Source organism: Oncorhynchus mykiss, chromosome 13 (genome assembly GCF_057628025.1).
Source record: "Oncorhynchus mykiss isolate SJ-2025 chromosome 13, ASM5762802v1, whole genome shotgun sequence".
In the NCBI taxonomy this organism is placed as follows: Eukaryota; Metazoa; Chordata; class Actinopteri; order Salmoniformes; family Salmonidae; genus Oncorhynchus; species Oncorhynchus mykiss.
Genome location: NC_143034.1, coordinates 57,969,958 through 57,990,276, shown reverse-complemented (window position 1 = coordinate 57,990,276; position 20,319 = coordinate 57,969,958). Strand labels below are relative to the sequence as shown.

Here is a 20,319-nt window from a genome sequence, read left to right as displayed (position 1 = left end):
GTAGATTAGAGGAGAAGATGGTAGAGTAGAGGAGAGGAGAGGATGGTAGAGTAGAGTAGAGGATGGTAGAGTAGAGGAGAGGATGGTAGAGTAGAGGAGAGGATGGTAGAGTAGAGGAGAGGATGGTACAGTAGAGGAGAGGAGAGTATGGTAGATTAGAGGAGAGGATGTTAGAGTAGAGGAGAAGATGGTAGAGTAGAGGAGAAGATGGTAGAGTAGAGGATGGTAGAGTAGAGTAAAGGATGGTAGAGTAGAGGAGAGGATGGTAGAGTAGAGTAGAGGATGGTAGAGTAGCGGAGAAGATGGTAGAGTAGAGGAGAGGATGCTAGAGTAGAGTAAAGGATGGTAGAGCAGAGGAGAAGATGGTAGAGTACAGGATGGTAGAGTAGAGGAGAAGATGGTAGAGTAGATGAGAGGATGGTAGAGTAAAGTAAAGGATGGTAGAGTAGAGGATAAGATGGTAGAGTAGAGGAGAAGATGGTAGAGTAGAGTAAAGGATGGTAGAGTAGAGGAGAGGATGGTAGAGTAGAGGAGAAGATGGTAGAGTAGATGAGAGGAAGGTAGAGTAGAGTAGAGGATGGTAGAGTAGAGTATGGTAGAGTAGAGTTGAGGAGAGGATTGTAGAGTAGAGGAGAGGATGGTAGAGTAGAGGAGAAGATGGTAGAGTAGAGGAGAAGATGGTAGAGTAGATTAGAGGATGGTAGAGTAGAGTAAAGGATGGTAGAGTAGAGGAGAGGATGTTAGAGTAGAGGATGGTAGAGTAGAGGAGAAGATTGTAGAGTAGAGGATGGTAGAGTAGGGGAGAGGATGGTAGAGTTGAGGAGAAGATGGTAGAGTAGAGTATGGTAGAGTAGAGTAGAGGAGAGGATTGTAGAGTAGAGGAGAGGATGGTAGAGTAGAGGAGAGGATGGTAGAGTAGAGGAGAAGATGGTAGAGTAGAGTATGGTAGAGTAGAGTAGAGGAGAGGATTGTAGAGTAGAGTAGAGGATGGTAGAGTAGAGTATGGTAGAGTAGAGTAGAGGAGAGGATTGTAGAGTAGAGGAGAGGATGGTAGAGTAGAGGAGAAGATGGTAGAGTAGAGTAGAGGATGGTAGAGTAGAGTAGAGGATGGTAGAGTAGAGTATGGTAGAGTAGAGTAGAGGAGAGGATTGTAGAGTAGAGGAGAGGATGGTAGAGTAGAGGAGAAGATGGTAGAGTAGAGGAGAAGATGGTAGAGTAGATTAGAGGATGGTAGAGTAGAGTAAAGGATGGTAGAGTAGAGGAGATGATGTTAGAGTAGAGGATGGTAGAGTAGAGGAGAAGATTGTAGAGTAGAGGATGGTAGAGTAGAGGAGAAGATGGTAGAGTAGATGATGGTAGAGTAGAGGAGAAGATGGTAGAGTAGAGGAGAAGATAGTAGAGTAGAGTAGAGGATGGTAGAGTAGAGTAAATGATGGTAGAGTAGAGGAGAGGATGTTAGAGTAGAGGAGAAGATGGTAGATTAGAGGAGAAGATGGTAGAGTAGAGGATGGTAGAGTAGAGGAGAAGATGGTAGAGTAGAGGATGGTAGAGTAGAGGAGAAGATGGTAGAGTAGAGGAGAAGATGGTAGAGTAGAGGAGAAGATGGTAGAGGAGAAGATGGTAGAGTAGAAGAGAAGATGGTAGAGTAGAGGAGAAGATGGTAGAGTAGAGGATGGTAGAGTAGAGGAGAAGATGGTAGAGTAGAGGAGAAGATGGTGAGTAGAGGATGAGTAGAGTAGAGGATGGTAGAGTAGAGGAGAAGATGGTAGAGTAGAGGAGAAGATGGTAGAGTAGAGGATGGTAGAGTAGAGTAGAGGATGGTAGAGTAGAGGAGAAGATGGTAGAGTAGATGAGAAGATGGTAGAGTAGAGGAGAAGATGGTAGAGGAGAAGATGGTAGAGTAGAGGAGAAGATGGTAGAGTAGAGGATGGTAGAGTAGAGGAGAAGATGGTAGAGTAGAGGAGAAGATGGTAGAGTAGAGGAGAAGATGGTAGAGTAAAGGATGGTAGAGTAGAGGAGAGGATGTTAGAGTAGAGGATGGTAGAGTAGAGGAGAAGATTGTAGAGTAGAGGATGGTAGAGTAGGGGAGAGGATGGTAGAGTTGAGGAGAAGATGGTAGAGTAGAGTATGGTAGAGTAGAGTAGAGGAGAGGATTGTAGAGTAGAGGAGAGGATGGTAGAGTAGAGGAGAGGATGGTAGAGTAGAGGAGAAGATGGTAGAGTAGAGTATGGTAGAGTAGAGTAGAGGAGAGGATTGTAGAGTAGAGTAGAGGATGGTAGAGTAGAGTATGGTAGAGTAGAGTAGAGGAGAGGATTGTAGAGTAGAGGAGAGGATGGTAGAGTAGAGGAGAAGATGGTAGAGTAGAGTAGAGGATGGTAGAGTAGAGTAGAGGATGGTAGAGTAGAGTATGGTAGAGTAGAGTAGAGGAGAGGATTGTAGAGTAGAGGAGAGGATGGTAGAGTAGAGGAGAAGATGGTAGAGTAGAGGAGAAGATGGTAGAGTAGATTAGAGGATGGTAGAGTAGAGTAAAGGATGGTAGAGTAGAGGAGATGATGTTAGAGTAGAGGATGGTAGAGTAGAGGAGAAGATTGTAGAGTAGAGGATGGTAGAGTAGAGGAGAAGATGGTAGAGTAGATGATGGTAGAGTAGAGGAGAAGATGGTAGAGTAGAGGAGAAGATAGTAGAGTAGAGTAGAGGATGGTAGAGTAGAGTAAATGATGGTAGAGTAGAGGAGATGATGTTAGAGTAGAGGAGAAGATGGTAGATTAGAGGAGAAGATGGTAGAGTAGAGGATGGTAGAGTAGAGGAGAAGATGGTAGAGTAGAGGATGGTAGAGTAGAGGAGAAGATGGTAGAGTAGAGGAGAAGATGGTAGAGTAGAGGAGAAGATGGTAGAGGAGAAGATGGTAGAGTAGAAGAGAAGATGGTAGAGTAGAGGAGAAGATGGTAGAGTAGAGGATGGTAGAGTAGAGGAGAAGATGGTAGAGTAGAGGAGAAGATGGTAGAGTAGAGGATGGTAGAGTAGAGTAGAGGATGGTAGAGTAGAGGAGAAGATGGTAGAGTAGAGGAGAAGATGGTAGAGTAGAGGATGGTAGAGTAGAGGAGAGGATGGTAGAGTAGAGGAGAAGATGTTAGAGTAGATGAGAGGATGGTAGAGTAGAGTAAAGGATGGTAGAGCAGAGGAGAAGATGGTAGAGTAGAGGAGAGGATGGTAGAGTAGAGTAAAGGATGGTAGAGTAGAGGAGAAGATGGTAGAGTAGAGTAAAGGATGGTAGATTATAGGAGAGGATGGTAGAGCAGAGGAGAAGATGGTAGAGTAGAGGATGGTAGAGTAGAGGAGAAGATGGTAGAGTAGAGGATGGTAGAGTAGAGGAGAAGATGGTAGAGTAGAGGAGAAGATAGTAGAGTAGAGTAGAGGATGGTAGAGTAGAGTAAATGATGGTAGAGTAGAGGAGAGGATGTTAGAGTAGAGGAGAAGATGGTAGATTAGAGGAGAAGATGGTAGATTAGAGGATGGTAGAGTAGAGGAGAAGATGGTAGAGGAGAAGATGGTAGAGTAGAGGAGAAGATGGTAGAGTAGAGGAGAAGATGGTAGAAGAGAAGATGGTAGAGTAGAAGAGAGGATGGTAGAGTAGAGTAAAGGATGGTAGAGCAGAGGAGAAGATGGTAGAGTAGAGGAGAGGATGGTAGAGTAGAGTAAAGGATGGTAGAGTAGAGGAGAAGATGGTAGAGTAGATGAGAGGATGGTAGAGTAGAGTAAAGGATGGTAGAGCAGAGGAGAAGATGTTAGAGTAGAGGAGAGGATGGTAGAGTAGAGTAAAGGATGGTAGAGTAGAGGAGAAGATGGTAGAGTAGAGGAGAAGATGGTAGAGTAGAGTAAAGGATGGTAGATTAGAGGAGAGGATGGTAGAGCAGAGGAGAAGATGGTAGAGTAGAGGATGGTAGAGTAGAGGAGAAGATTGTAGAGTAGAGGATGGTAGAGTAGAGGAGAAGATGGTAGAGTAGAGGAGAAGATAGTAGAGTAGAGTAGAGGATGGTAGAGTAGAGTAAACGATGGTAGAGTAGAGGAGAGGATGTTAGAGTAGAGGAGAAGATGGTAGATTAGAGGAGAAGATGGTAGAGTAGAGGATGGTAGAGTAGAGGAGAAGATGGTAGAGTAGAGGATGGTAGAGTAGAGGAGAAGATGGTAGAGTAGAGGAGAAGATGGTAGAGTAGAGGAGAAGATGGTAGAGGAGAAGATGGTAGAGTAGAAGAGAAGATGGTAGAGTAGAGGGGAAGATGGTAGAGTAGAGGATGGTAGAGTAGAGGAGAAGATGGTAGAGTAGAGGAGAAGATGGTAGAGTAGAGTAGAGGATGGTAGAGTAGAGGAGAGGATGGTAGAGTAGAGGAGAAGATTGTAGAGTAGAGGAGAAGATGGTAGAGTAGAGGAGAAGATGGCAGAGTATAGGAGAAGATGGTAGAGTAGAGGATGGTAGAGTAGAGGAGAGGATGGTAGAGTAGAGGAGAGGATGGTAGAGTAGATGAGAGGATGGTAGAGTAGAGTAAAGGATGGTAGAGCAGAGGAGAATATGGTAGAGTAGAGGAGAGGATGGTAGAGTAGAGTAAAGGATGGTAGAGTAGAGGAGAAGATGGTAGAGTAGAGGAGAAGATGGTAGAGTAGAGTAAAGGATGGTAGATTAGATGAGAGGATGGTAGAGTAGAGGAGAAGATGGTAGAGTAGATGAGAGGATGGTAGAGTAGAGGAGAGGATGGTAGAGGAGAGGAGAGGATGGTAGAGTAGAGGAGAGGATGGTAGAGTAGAGTACAGGATGGTAGAGTAGAGGTGAAGATGGTGGAGTAGAGGAGAGGATGGTAGATTAGAGGAGAAGATGGTAGAGTAGAGGAGAAGATGGAAGAGTAGAGTAGAGGATGGTAGAGTAGAGGAGCGGATGGTAGAGTAGAGGAGAGGATGGTAGAGTAGAGGAGAGGAGAGGATGGTAGAGTAGAGGAGAAGATAGTAGAGTAGAGTAGAGGATGGTAGAGTAGAGTAAATGATGGTAGAGTAGAGGAGAGGATGTTAGAGTAGAGGATGGTAGAGTAGAGTAGAGGATGGTAGAGTAGAGGAGAAGATGGTAGAGTAGATGAGAAGATGGTAGAGTAGAGGAGAAGATGGTAGAGGAGAAGATGGTAGAGTAGAGGAGAAGATGGTAGAGTAGAGGATGGTAGAGTAGAGGAGAAGATGGTAGAGTAGAGGAGAAGATGGTAGATTAGAGTAGAGGATGGTAGAGTAGAGGAGAAGATGGTAGAGTAGAGGAGTAGATGGTAGAGTAGAGGAGAAGATGGTAGAGTAGAGGAGAAGATGGTAGAGTAGAGGATGGTAGTGTAGAGGAGAAGATGGTAGAGTAGAGGAGAGGATGGTAGAGTAGAGGAGAGGATGGTAGAGTAGAGGAGAAGATGGTAGAGTAGAGGAGAAGATGGTAGAGTAGAGGAGAAGATGGTAGAGTAGAGGATGGTAGAGTAGAGGAGAGGATGGTAGAGTAGAGGATGGTAGAGTAGAGGATAGTAGAGTAGAGGACAGGATGGTAGAGTAGATGAGAGGATGGTAGAGTAGAGGAGAAGATGGTAGCTTAGAGGAGAAGATGGTAGAGTAGAGGAGAAGATGGTAGAGTAGAGGAGAAGATGGTAGAGTAGAGGAGAGGATGGTAGAGTAGAGGATGGTAGAGTAGAGGAGAAGATGGTAGAGTAGAGGAGAAGATGGTAGAATAGAGGAGAAGATGGTAGAGTAGAGGATGGTAGAGTAGAGGAGAAGATGGTAGAGTAGAGGAGAAGATGGTAGAGTAGAGGAGAAGATGGTAGAGTAGAGGAGAAGATGGTAGAGTAGAGGATGGTAGAGTAGAGGAGAGGATGGTAGAGTAGAGGAGAGGATGGTAGAGTAGATGAGAGGATGGTAGAGTAGAGTAAAGGATGGTAGAGCAGAGGAGAATATGGTAGAGTAGAGGAGAGGATGGTAGAGTAGAGTAAAGGATGGTAGAGTAGAGGAGAAGATGGTAGAGTAGAGGAGAAGATGGTAGAGTAGAGTAAAGGATGGTAGATTAGATGAGAGGATGGTAGAGTAGAGGAGAAGATGGTAGAGTAGATGAGAGGATGGTAGAGTAGAGGAGAGGATGGTAGAGGAGAGGAGAGGATGGTAGAGTAGAGGAGAAGATTGTAGAGTAGAGGAGAAGATGGTAGAGTAGAGGAGAAGATGGTAGAGTATAGGAGAAGATGGTAGAGTAGAGGATGGTAGAGTAGAGGAGAGGATGGTAGAGTAGAGGAGAGGATGGTAGAGTAGATGAGAGGATGGTAGAGTAGAGTAAAGGATGGTAGAGCAGAGGAGAATATGGTAGAGTAGAGGAGAGGATGGTAGAGTAGAGTAAAGGATGGTAGAGTAGAGGAGAAGATGGTAGAGTAGAGGAGAAGATGGTAGAGTAGAGTAAAGGATGGTAGATTAGATGAGAGGATGGTAGAGTAGAGGAGAAGATGGTAGAGTAGATGAGAGGATGGTAGAGTAGAGGAGAGGATGGTAGAGGAGAGGAGAGGATGGTAGAGTAGAGGAGAGGATGGTAGAGTAGAGTACAGGATGGTAGAGTAGAGGTGAAGATGGTGGAGTAGAGGAGAGGATGGTAGATTAGAGGAGAAGATGGTAGAGTAGAGGAGAAGATGGAAGAGTAGAGTAGAGGATGGTAGAGTAGAGGAGCGGATGGTAGAGTAGAGGAGAGGATGGTAGAGTAGAGGAGAGGAGAGGATGGTAGAGTAGAGGAGAAGATAGTAGAGTAGAGTAGAGGATGGTAGAGTAGAGTAAATGATGGTAGAGTAGAGGAGAGGATGTTAGAGTAGAGGATGGTAGAGTAGAGGAGAAGATGGTAGATTACAGGAGAAGATGGTAGAGTAGAGGATGGTAGAGTAGAGTAGAGGATGGTAGAGTAGAGGAGAAGATGGTAGAGTAGATGAGAAGATGGTAGAGTAGAGGAGAAGATGGTAGAGGAGAAGATGGTAGAGTAGAGGAGAAGATGGTAGAGTAGAGGATGGTAGAGTAGAGGAGAAGATGGTAGAGTAGAGGAGAAGATGGTAGATTAGAGTAGAGGATGGTCGAGTAGAGGAGAAGATGGTAGAGTAGAGGAGAAGATGGTAGAGTAGAGGAGAAGATGGTAGAGTAGAGGAGAAGATGATAGAGTAGAGGATGGTAGTGTAGAGGAGAAGATGGTAGAGTAGAGGAGAGGATGGTAGAGTAGAGGAGAGGATGGTAGAGTAGAGGAGAAGATGGTAGAGTAGAGGAGAAGATGGTAGAGTAGAGGAGAAGATGGTAGAGTAGAGGATGGTAGAGTAGAGGAGAGGATGGTAGAGTAGAGGATGGTAGAGTAGAGGATAGTAGAGTAGAGGACAGGATGGTAGAGTAGATGAGAGGATGGTAGAGTAGAGGAGAAGATGGTAGCTTAGAGGAGAAGATGGTAGAGTAGAGGAGAAGATGGTAGAGTAGAGGAGAAGATGGTAGAGTAGAGGAGAGGATGGTAGAGTAGAGGATGGTAGAGTAGAGGAGAAGATGGTAGAGTAGAGGAGAAGATGGTAGAATAGAGGAGAAGATGGTAGAGTAGAGGATGGTAGAGTAGAGGAGAAGATGGTAGAGTAGAGGAGAAGATGGTAGAGTAGAGGAGAAGATGGTAGAGTAGAGGAGAAGATGGTAGAGTAGAGGATGGTAGAGTAGAGGAGAAGATGGTAGAGTAGAGGAGAAGATGGTAGAATAGAGGAGAAGATGGTAGAGTAGAGGATGGTAGAGTAGAGGAGAAGATGGTAGAGTAGAGGAGAAGATGGTAGAGTAGAGGAGAAGATGGTAGAGTAGAGGATGGTAGAGTAGAGGAGAAGATGGTAGAGTAGAGGAGAAGATGGTAGAGTAGAGGAGAAGATGGTAGAGTAGAGGAGAAGATGGTAGAGTAGAGGATGGTAGAATAGAGGAGAAGATGGTAGAGTAGAGGATGGTAGAGTAGAGGAGAAGATGGTAGAGTAGAGGAGAAGATGGTAGAGTAGAGGAGAAGATGGTAGAGTAGAGGATGGTAGAATAGAGGAGAAGATGGTAGAGTAGAGGATGGTAGAGTAGAGGAGAAGATGGTAGAGTAGAGGATGGTAGAATAGAGGAGAAGATGGTAGAGTAGAGGATGGTAGAGTAGAGGAGAAGATGGTAGAGTAGAGGAGAAGATGGTAGAGTAGAGGAGAAGATGGTAGAGTAGAGGATGGTAGAATAGAGGAGAAGATGGTAGAGTAGAGGATGGTAGAGTAGAGGAGAAGATGGTAGAGTAGAGGAGAAGATGGTAGAATAGAGGAGAAGATGGTAGAGTAGAGGATGGTAGAGTAGAGGAGAAGATGGTAGAGTAGAGGAGAAGATGGTAGAGTAGAGGAGAGGATGGTGGAGTAGAGTAGAGAAGGGCAGTATCCTAAAGAGCTCAAGAGAAGAGGACAGAGCTGTCCTTTTAAAGTGAGGTATTGAAATAGAAAACTTTACAATCATATTGTTATGAAAATGCATTATGTGAAATGAATCAAACACTCTGCTTACGGTGGAATATCCTGTTCTTTTTAAGCTACTAGATGTGTAACATCATAATAAGTCATCTTTCCTCAGGAGAAAACAAAACGTTCCTGAAAGTAATGAGAGGTAGATTTGAGATGACTACAGGTAAAAGAAACCAAAACGTTCCTGAAAGTAATGAGAGGTAGATTTGAGATGACTACAGGTAAAAGAAACCAAAACGTTCCTGAAAGTAATGAGAGGTAGATTTGAGATGACTCTACAGGTAAAAGAAACCAAAACGTTCCTGAAAGTAATGAGAGGTAGATTTGAGATGACTCTACAGGTAAAAGAAACCAAAACGTTCCTGAAAGTAATGAGAGGTAGATTTGAGATGACTCTACAGGTAAAAGAAACCAAAACGTTCCTGAAAGTAATGAGAGGTAGATTTGAGATGACTCTACAGGTAAAAGAAACCAAAACGTTCCTGAAAGTAATGAGAGGTAGATTTGAGATGACTCTACAGGTAAAAGAAACCAAAACGTTCCTGAAAGTAATGAGAGGTAGATTTGAGATGACTCTACAGGTAAAAGAAACCAAAACGTTCCTGAAAGTAATGAGAGGTAGATTTGAGATGACTCTACAGGTAAAAGAAACCAAAACGTTCCTGAAAGTAATGAGAGGTAGATTTGAGATGACTCTACAGGTAAAAGAAACCAAAACGTTCCTGAAAGTAATGAGAGGTAGATTTGAGATGACTCTACAGGTAAAAGAAACCAAAACGTTCCTGAAAGTAATGAGAGGTAGATTTGAGATGACTCTACAGGTAAAAGAAACCAAAACGTTCCTGAAAGTAATGAGAGGTAGATTTGAGATGACTCTACAGGTAAAAGAAACCAAAACGTTCCTGAAAGTAATGAGAGGTAGATTTGAGATGACTCTACAGGTAAAAGAAACCAAAACGTTCCTGAAAGTAATGAGAGGTAGATTTGAGATGACTCTACAGGTAAAAGAAACCAAAACGTTCCTGAAAGTAATGAGAGGTAGATTTGAGATGACTCTACAGGTAAAAGATAACAAAAAGAAGAGGGAGCTAATAGAAAATAATCCCATCAGCTTCATTGAGATGCGTCTGAAACATCCCATGTACCTCATGGATTACCTCTCTTTGTCTATTCTTGCATTGTGCACATTTCCACCCAACCTGTCTTTGCTCATTTACATTTTCTCACTCAAACACATAGGCTGTCGTTTTTCAGACAGAGCGTTACTTCGAATAGCAAAGGAATTCTGTTAAAAGGTAACAGTTGCTGAGCCTGTAGAGTGAAAGTCAGCCGTGCAAATGAGAAGGAGACGATGAAATCTTCTAAACCCATCCAAGTGTTTGATTTGTCTCTGAAAGTAATCCAAACTGCTTCGCCCTTTGGTCGAATTCACCACTTCTGTTGCGGTGAAAGGAAAAGTGAAGTCCCTCAAGAAAGACTGACGTCTGATGTGAAATAATGTGCAATATTTCAAAGGACGTGCTGACATGACCATAATCTCTGCATAATAGTCGCTACACAGCAGGTAATGTGATATTATACTAATTTTGACATAATGCAAAGCTGTGATGTTGAGCGTATTCTGTATGAGAGACATACTGTATCAGGCTCAGGTGTGATGCCTTCCTCTGAAGAGGAAACCCAGTGAATGAGCTGAGATTTACGCTCCTATGATCCCCTGTGTGTGAAATACGTACTTTTTGGGTTTCAATGAGTCACAGTTCACACCTCTCCTCCTCTTCTGCCTTTTCGGCTTTTCTTAACAAACTGGCACAACCTCAGAGATTCATCACACTCTAGAGAGAGAGAAGGCTCCGAGAGCATGCCCAGAATCAGTTGTCCCAAAGCAAATACAAGCCTCACCCATTATAGGCCCAAAGAAACATCTGGCCTAAAACCAGTGCTTAGTTGCACTTTCAGTCAACATCATTCATCACATGTTAAATGTGTTTAGCTGGAAGGGGTCTCTGATTGGACAGTGACGTTATTAACCATCTGTTTCTTCCCATAAGATTGGGCAGTAGCCTTGGTTATCCGTCTCTGACCTTAGTGGGCGCCTGCCTGGCTGCTCTCTGCTACATGATTGGACAGTGACCTTACTGGTGCCAGATTAATGTTTTGTGATTGGAACGTGACCTTCCTGGTTACCGAGTCCATGTTGGGTGTTTGAGCAGTGAATGTACTTGCAATGCAGCCACCATTTTGAGATTGGACAGTGGCCTCACACCGCTTACCTATTCACTGTTGCTTGATTGGACAGTGACCTTCCTGGTTGCCTTGTCTGTCTATTGTGATTGGACAGAGCACGTCCTAGGTTTTCCAGTCTCTGTAGTGTGATTAGACAAATACCTTCCCTGCTGTCCCGTCGCTGTGTGCGATTGGTGACCTTCCTGGTTGACCGGTCTCTGTTGTTGTATTGGTTGCCTAAGGTTATTGATTTAAAACAGGGCAGCAGTCAATGGAATGTCTGTGGGAGGTTTGTGTTCCTTTGTGGCTGTGAGCGTCTCAGTATAGAGTGTTGTATGGAGGAAGAGATGAGTCTCTACGTGTCTGAAGGCATATTTATCAGTGAATAATGAGGCTCTAAATATTTTGCTTCTAGTAAATTGCACAGCCAGACCTTGATTACTATTGTTGCTATGTCACCAACACTGCCTCCTGCTCCATTCCATTCCTTTCTACTTACCTTTCATCTCCTCCTCTCCCTCCTTTCATCTAATGTCCATATCGCTCCTTTCTCTCCCCTCTTTCTCATACCATCTCATTCTCTCTCACAGACACATCCATACACATTCTCTTTCTCATACCATCTCATTCTCTCTCACAGACACATCCATACACATTCTCTTTCTCATACCATCTCATTCTCTCTCACAGACACATCCATACACATGCTCTTTCTCATAACATCTGATTCTCTCTCACAGACACATCCATACACATTCTCTTTCTCATACCATCTCATTCTCTTACACAGACACATCCATACACATTCTCTTTCTCTCCCCTCTCTTTTCCTGCCTCCCCCTGATGTTCTTGCTGCCATTTGAGAGGACCAGAGACAGCCATTCCTCAGATTGAGATATGCTGGGTTTTAAAGTCACACTCAGAAAGATTTACTATCTCAGTCTGGATGGAGGGAAGTGGAGCGGGGATACAGACTGGGGTGTTGGGTTGGGGGTAGCGTTTTAATACGCTAATCTCAGGCTCATTTTTTTTTACAATGGAGCGAGCTGAGATGGACAGATAAATGGACCTAGTTGAGTCTGAGATTCCTTTCTGAACCTGTTCCAGATGAATTAGCCTAATATGCCTATCAGAAGTTTTCAGATAGAGAGAAAGAGTGTGTTTGAGAGTGAGAGAGAGAGAGGGAGAGAGAGAGAAAGAGAAAGAGAGAAAGAGTGTGTTTGAGAGAGAGTGAGAGAGAGATGAGGAAGGAGAAATGGCACCAACATGTCCTGTCCTGAGTCTTGTCCTGATTGAAATGTGTCTCTTCTTAATGCTGTGATGGATTGATGGCCAGGGAGATAGATGGACATATAAGCAACACTTTGCTAGGTAGGTTGTCAGTCACTGCACAAAGACTGATGCTGACATTTCACAGAACCAGAATCATCAAATGATAAATAGATGTTCCTTTGGCCGAACCGGGTTCTCATTGGACAAGTGGGCCTACCTCTCGCTGATACGACGTCTCATTGGACGTTCTGGCAGCAGACACCTCTTATTTCATCTTATTACAGTATGCCAGCTATTACTGTGAATGTAGACATTCATTCATTTATGTATTTTTAGACATATTTCTACCATATATCCCTGCAGACACACAGACTGTGAGAAAGGGAGAGAGCTATAGAGAAAGAGAAAGTTGGGGCATTGACCTGCTTTTTGGAGACAGAATGAGTTCAAAACAAAGAGAGAATGTTAAGGAGCTCTGGAAATAGAGTTCTCTGAGAAAAGGACAAAGAGGACACAACGTCTGTCTGTATGTGCACTGAAACACTAACAGTCCTGGGATTTTACAGTCTGTGTACTACTGAGAGCATCCAAACAATAAGAGACAAATTCAATGTAATACCCTTGTGGAACCATTGTAATAGAATCTCTATCACAATCTCTGTGGATTTTGTTCTTGACCTCATTCAGCAATGTGTTGTCATTGTCTTTCAGGTGATGTTGGAGCCATTTATAAGACATTCTATGAATCTAGGTTGGAGGAAAACCAGGAAAACTACTGCATTCCATTGAATCCGCTTGGAACTACATTACCCAGAGCTGAACCGTGCTCTAAATGCTGTTAGAGCTATCCCTATCTCTGTGACATTAGAAGAAGAAGAACACAAACTAGTATAAGGTTATGAATTTGTTGGAAGCATAACCAAGTGTTGTTCAGCTGTGTTGTCATTGGTGGAGAAGACATTTCAAACATGACAGGGACTCCTAGGCTTTACAAACAACTCTAATACAGGTATGTTGACTTAAAACAGAAATAAAAATGTACCATAAACCAGGTTTCCATCCAACCATTAAACGCAGATTAATTACCTGACATATAAAAAAAAGTCAAGGCTGATGGAAACAGGAAATGTCCGACAGACAATTTGTTCATTCGACATGTTGGGATCTTTTTGTGTCTGTAAAACTAGTTATCTGAGAAATGGTAACGGGAACGCCTTCATGCACAAATATTGATATAATAACCATCATATCGAAAATAAACTTGGAGTCACACGATGACCTCCCACCACGACATGGAAGAGCAGGAAAGGTCTACAGGCAGATCATGAACTTCACATGGTGGTTAAGTGCATGTTGGTCATGCAAATTTCCAAGAAGATAAATATCGAGGGTAGGCTATTATTTGAATTCTGGGGATATGATGATCGGTGCTTGGCTGCCAATTATCATATCAGTGAACTTGTCTAGAGAGCATGCGCCAAAACCAGATTGGCCAAATTTGCTATTTATCGCAACAGTTTTTGTGACAAAACCATCTGTACCCCATTTAATGTACATGTTTTATCCGGTACATGGGAATTTAACTACAAAAGTGATTTTTATCACACACAGACTTTTATCCACAATGGGTTAGTTTGATGGAAACTCACCTCTGGTGGGAAAATGCACATATTGTTTTATGCAGATTTGAGAATATTTGCATGAAAATCTGTCACCAATTGGTACAATGATAACAGTACCTATTTATACATCGTCTTTCATCTTCTTTTTCCTAATCTTTTCCATTCATTCCTCTCAGGAAAAGACAAAGGGGTGGGTTTGGCTCACACATTTATTGGCGTGTCAGTCATGGAGGGTCTCTGCTAGACTCCGCCTAAGTAAACACCGCCTGACAGAGCCCCTCCCCTTATTCCTGGATTGGTCCAATCTCCACTGTCCCCACCCATTTCTCCAGACCATCCAAGGAACGTGGCCGGATCGAACCTCTTCTCACCCAGGTGCCGTCCGTTTGGTGAGGGCGGCGAGGGCTGTGCTGTGATTGGTTGACTGCGGGTGGGAGTGCAATGCGGATTGGAGGATGTCGGGGGACTGGGATGAAGACCACCTGTGTAAGAAGGCTCTCACTCTGGTGGAGGAGTTGTGCTTACACTCCTCAGCGAAGGACAGCCATGAAGCCAGCTGCCGAGACTTTGTCTACATGATGAGGGGACAGCAGCACGAAACAGGTAACAACATAGTAACATACACTAACATACAGGAATCATTCACATACACTAACATACAGTAACATACAGGAATCATTCACACACACTAACATACAGTAACATACAGGAATCATTCACATACACTAACATACAGTAACATACAGGAATCATTCACATACACTAACATACAGTAACATCCAGGAATCATTCACATACACTAACATACAGTAACATACAGGAATCATCCACATACACTAACATACAGTAACATACAGGAATCATTCACATACGCTAACATACAGTAACATACAGGAATCATTCACACACACTAACATACAGTAACATACAGGAATCATTCACATACACTAACATACAGTAACATACAGGGATCATTAACAACACAGTAACATACAGTAACATACAGGAATCATTCACACACACTAACATACAGTAACATACAGGAATCATTAACAACACAGTAACATACAGGAATCATTTACATACACTAACATACAGGAATCATTCACATACACTAACATACACTAACATACAGGAATCATTCACATACACTAACATACAGTAACATACAGGAATCATTCACACACACTAACATACAGTAACATACAGGAATCATTCACATACACTAACATACAGTAACATACAGGAATCATTCACATACACTAACATACAGTAACATCCAGGAATCATTCACATACACTAACATACAGTAACATACAGGAATCATCCACATACACTAACATACAGTAACATACAGGAATCATTCACATACGCTAACATACAGTAACATACAGGAATCATTCACACACACTAACATACAGTAACATACAGGAATCATTCACATACACTAACATACAGTAACATACAGGGATCATTCACATACACTAACATACAGTAACATACAGGAATCATTCACACACACTAACATACAGTAACATACAGGAATCATTAACAACACAGTAACATACAGGAATCATTTACATACACTAACATACAGGAATCATTCACATACACTAACATACACTAACATACAGGAATCATTCACATACACTAACAAACAGGAATCATTCACATACACTAACATACAGTAACATACAGGAATCATTCACATACACTAACAAACAGGAATCATTCACATACACTAACATACAGTAACATACAGGAATCATTAACAACACAGTAGCACACAGTAACATACACTAACATACAGGAATCATTAACAACACAGTAACAAACAGTAACATACAAGAATCATTATCAACACAGTGACATACAGAAACATACAGGAATCATTAACAACACAGTAACATACAGTAACATACAGGAATCATTAACAACACAGTAACATACAGTAACATACAATAATCATTAATAACACAGTAACATACAGGAATCATTATAAACACAGTAACATACAGTAACATACAAGAATCATTAACAACACAGTAACATACAGGAATCATTAACAACACAGTAACATACAGTAACATACAAGAATCATTAACAACACACTAACATACAGGAATCATTATAAACACAGTAACATACAGTAACATACAATAATCATTAACAACACAGTAACATACATGAATCATTAACAACACAGTAACATACAGTAACATACAGGAATCATTAACAACACAGTCACATACAGTAACATACAGTAACATACAATAATCATTAATAACACACTAACATACAGGAATCATTATAAACACAGTAACATACAGTAACATACAAGAATCATTAACAACACACTAACATACAAGAATCATTAACAACACAGTGACATACAGAAACATACAGGAATCATTAACAACACACTAACATACATTAATCATTAACAACACAGTGACATACAGTAACATACATGAATCATTAACAACACAGTAACATACAGGAATCATTAGCCATGTATAGGACATGGAGGTGTTTCTGTCCAAGTGACATTAGCAGGAAAAAAATCCCAGGAAAAACTCCTGGCCGTAGTAATGTGTATTGTGGGATAGAGCAGAATATCCTGAAGAAGAGTTATTATCTGGGTTCTGATGCCAGGGTTGCCCTGAGGGGCTGTCTAGCACCCCCACAACAAATCAGGGCACCTCCGGAACACTTTGAAATATTCATGAGACATTTCCAAATTGATAAGGAAGGTCCAGCCCTCTGTTTATAGGGCAAACCAAAGAGTCCAAACCAAAGAGTCCAAGTGCAATCAATGTAAATATGGAGCATCGTCCCAGATCCCTTTGAATGAATTCTACACAGCAGAGTGGATGAGTGGTGGCGCTAGCTAGCTACAGTCCCAGCAGCATTCTGGTCCTGTGTGGATTCTCATGGAGAGGTTTTGGAGCGGTGGCAGAAATGTGCAGTAGTGTAGATTAGAGGGGATGCGTGTGGATCAGTGTGCTGTAGTGTAGATTAGGCTGGATCTGCTGCATGGAGCACCTAGAGATTTGTGTGACACAGTGCAGGATGTCATCATGCAGTGGGTTTGGTGGGAGGCGTTAGCGGATAGCCTCTGGGTAATGACGTGATAAACCAAAGCAAGGGCCTCTGGGCAGTACAGGATCCGCCATCCGTCTCCTGTCTGTCAATCAATGGCTTGTGTAAGCAGGGTGGGTGTGAGCTGTTTGATGTTCTGCCTGAAAAACTCCCAGTCGGATACATCACTTACTGATTGACAGCCGGTGTCAATCTGCCCCATGCTGGGTTTCTGTCTCAGAAGAACCACCCCCGCCTGCCTCCGCCAAGCTACCCTCCTCACACACACACACACGCACGCACGCACGCACGCATACGTTAATACTATGGGGCTGCCACACACACAAAAAAACATGCACAAACACACGTATGTAGAGACACACACACACACTGTTATTCTCTCTCTCTACTGTCGTAAACCTCTCCCCTCTTTAGTTCTCTCTCTAAATCCTCGTTGTCTTGTTTGTCCTCCATCTCTCTCCATCATTCATTCTCTCATTCTTTCTCTCTCCATCACTATCTCTTTTTGTCTTCTTCTGTGGTGTGGCATGTTGGTAGATGGTGACTATATTAACCTGGCTGTATCCTTCTGGGTGGACTGGAGGTGTAGATGGAGAGGCTGAATGTGACCAGTCAGCCAATATGTCTGTTTCAACATGGTTACCAATCTGTCTCTATCTGGCCCGCCCCTAGAGCCTCTCTCCTCTCCTCTCCCCCCTCTCTTCTCTCAGAATCTCCCTCTCTATCTTATCATGCTCTACACCTATTCCCTCTGTCCTTATCTCTTCTTCCCTTTCCTTTCTCGCTCCCCCGCTCATTTTCTTTCCCACCATCTCTTTCGTTCCACCTCTCTTCTCTCCCTTAGGGCTCCTCTCCCCTTTCTCTCTCTCGCTCTCTCTCTCGCTCTCTGTCTCGCTCTCTCTCTCTCCATCTGTGTCATGTTCTCCACAGTGATATATCAATGCCCTCCCACCTCTCTCTCATTCTTTCTCTCCCTCTTGCTCTCCCCCTCTCCCTCTTTCTCTCTGATCATATCCTTTGAACAAGTGCTGATTAATGTCATACATAGACTGATGAATAATTGATGGAGGAGAGAGAGGCAATTGATGGAGGAGAGAGAGGCAAAATAAGACATCACGGAAAAAGGAGAGCAATGGAGGATGTGAGAGAAGACTAAAGAAAGGGGGAAGAGATGGAGAGAGAGAGACAGAAGGAAGGCGTAGAGAATTCCAGGAGATGCACCCTAGGGGTAGAGGAGTGTCTCGCACTGGCTGCTGTTGTCTCATTTACTCATTTACTCTCAGTCTCGTTGTCAGTGAGTTATAGATATAGTTTCAATATCTTTTGAATGATTGAACAATGTTTGTGTCTTTGTCATGCCCACAAAGCCACTTCGGATTGAATCGAGGAAAGACAGAGCCAGGGAAAGGAAGGGAGAGGGTGAAGGAAAGATAGATAAACAGATACACAAAAAAGAGAGATGGAGATAGGAAGAGAGGGGGAAGGAAAGATGGGGAGACCTAGAGACCGAATGATTAAGAGGGATAAGAAGAGATAGAGAGGGTGATAGAAAGAGAGGGATGGGGAAGGAAAAATAGAGAGATGGACAGACAAAAAGAGAGAGCGATAGAAAGACAGATAAAGAGAGACATACTCCAGGTCCTACACTGATCACTCTACACCCAGACAACAGCCTCAGGTGATTGGCAGGCCTCTGGTCTGTGTATTGGATAGGGCTGGAGGAGCTGTCCACCAGACTGGTGCTAAAACCAAGCTTTTTTACTTATTTTTTTCTCACCAGGATGACTCATCCCCCCCCCCCCCCCCCCCCCCGTTTCCCCTCAGACAAAATATTTTAGCCGTCAGTGATTAAAAGCTCATAACCACGAGCACAGACCTAATCACATCACAGGAAATATCATTGTGGGTGTTAGTATTTTTATTGTGGTGTTTATCAGTCCACCAACATTTGTTCATGTTTAAGCTGCCATATTCAAAATGGGTATATTAGCATTTGAATCGGCGTATCACATTACACTCACAGTGTGTTGTCCCTCTGCTCTGATGATGTGGGATTTAGTGGATTTTTTGGCTGATAGGGGCTATTTGTGATGACGAGTGGGAAAAGGAGGCTTAATTGAGAGAATAAACTATGTGAAGGATACTGATTAATGTGACATGAGGCCTTTTGGTATTTTAGATGATGAGGCTGAAGTATTGAGTCTTCATCCATCATTGCCTGAAACAAACTCACCCTCTGTCTCTCTTCTCTCCATCCTTCCCTCTCTCCTCTCGTCCTCCAGAGATCTCTGTCAGCCTGTTGTCGGTGATCGTGACGTTCTGCGGGATCGTCCTTCTCTCAGTCTCTCTCTTTGTCTCCTGGAAGCTCTGTTGGTTGCCATGGAGAGACAAGGAGGGTGGGGGCCTGAGCTTGACATCGGGGCTGATGCCCGGGGGTGTGGGTGGGATGGGCGGCAGTGGGGGGGCCTCCCTCCTACCTCCTGTCATGCAGAGGAAGGCGTCCCACTCCTCACTCTACCCCTCCCTGGCCCAGTCCCAGCAGCATCACCCCCACTTCTCTGACCTGGTGGGGGTGGAGAGTGGCCAGGGGGTGGGGGGCGTGGTGGGAGGCCCAGAGCAGACCCAGGAACACTCCTACCTGGACATGGACTCCTACCCCAACAACGCTGGTGAGAAGGAACGCCTGATCTCACCCACTGATACTGAAGTGGCTTTATTATAGCATGTGTAGAGTTTGCGTCATATAATGCCTTGGTCAATGTTTTAAGTCTTGTACTATAGCAACAGATCATATTTATATCTACAAAATGTTCTGTACTATATTACATTTTAACTCCACTGACGGTATGTCTAGCCAGAGTATTATTAACACATCTTGAAATGGTGCGGCACATTGCTAAATGCACTACAACCCCCCCATAAACTGAAGAAATAAGACACAACAATCTCTTTACAGTAGAACCAGCTTCACTTTCTATACAAACACCTCTTTTCTTCTCTCTATCCCCCTTCTATTCTCTGCTCTCCTTTTTCTGTATTGTCCTCTCTCTCTCTGTCTCTCTCTCTCTCTCTCTCTCTCTCTCTCTCTCTCTCTCTCGCTGTCTCTGTCTCTATCTCTCTCTGTCTCTCGCTCTCTCTCTGTCTCTTTCTCTCTCTCTCTCTCTCTCTCTCTCTGTCTCTCTCTCGCTGTCTCTGTCTCTGTCTCTATCTCTCTCTGTCTCTCGCTCTCTCTCTGTCTCGCTCTCTCTCTGTCTCTCTCTCTCTGTCTCTCTCTCGCTCTCTCTCTCTCTCTGTCTCTGTCTCTCTCTCTCTCTCTCTCTCTCACTGTCTCTGTCTCTCTCTCTCTCTCTCTCTGTCTCTCTCTCTCTGTCTCTCTCTCGCTCTCTCTCTCTCACACTCTCTCTCTCTCTCCCTTTCTCTCTGGTCTGTGGTCTAGGGAACCTTAAATTGAGCCAGACGTCTCCAGAGTTGCCCCCCACCACTGAGGGGGGAGCCGCCCCACCCCACAAAGACATGCCCAACGCCCACTCCCAGCAGCAGGTCACTGCACGGTCAGTACTGTACTGTGTGTGAGC

General features: G+C 43.5%; 1 protein-coding gene across 1 annotated transcript in view; it reads left to right on the top strand.

Annotated features, from left to right (window-relative positions):
• The window catches only part of LOC110486656 (synaptotagmin III), a 58,049-nt gene that overhangs the window by 15,714 nt on the left and 22,016 nt on the right, over nt 1-20,319 (top strand). Inside the window, exons 2-5 of the mRNA XM_036941376.2 lie at nt 12,732-13,029; nt 13,819-14,245; nt 19,027-19,413; nt 20,181-20,295. Of these exons, the coding sequence (XP_036797271.1) occupies nt 14,098-14,245; nt 19,027-19,413; nt 20,181-20,295 (650 nt within the window). The 5' untranslated portion in view covers nt 12,732-13,029; nt 13,819-14,097. The remainder of the gene's footprint in view (nt 1-12,731; nt 13,030-13,818; nt 14,246-19,026; nt 19,414-20,180; nt 20,296-20,319) is intronic.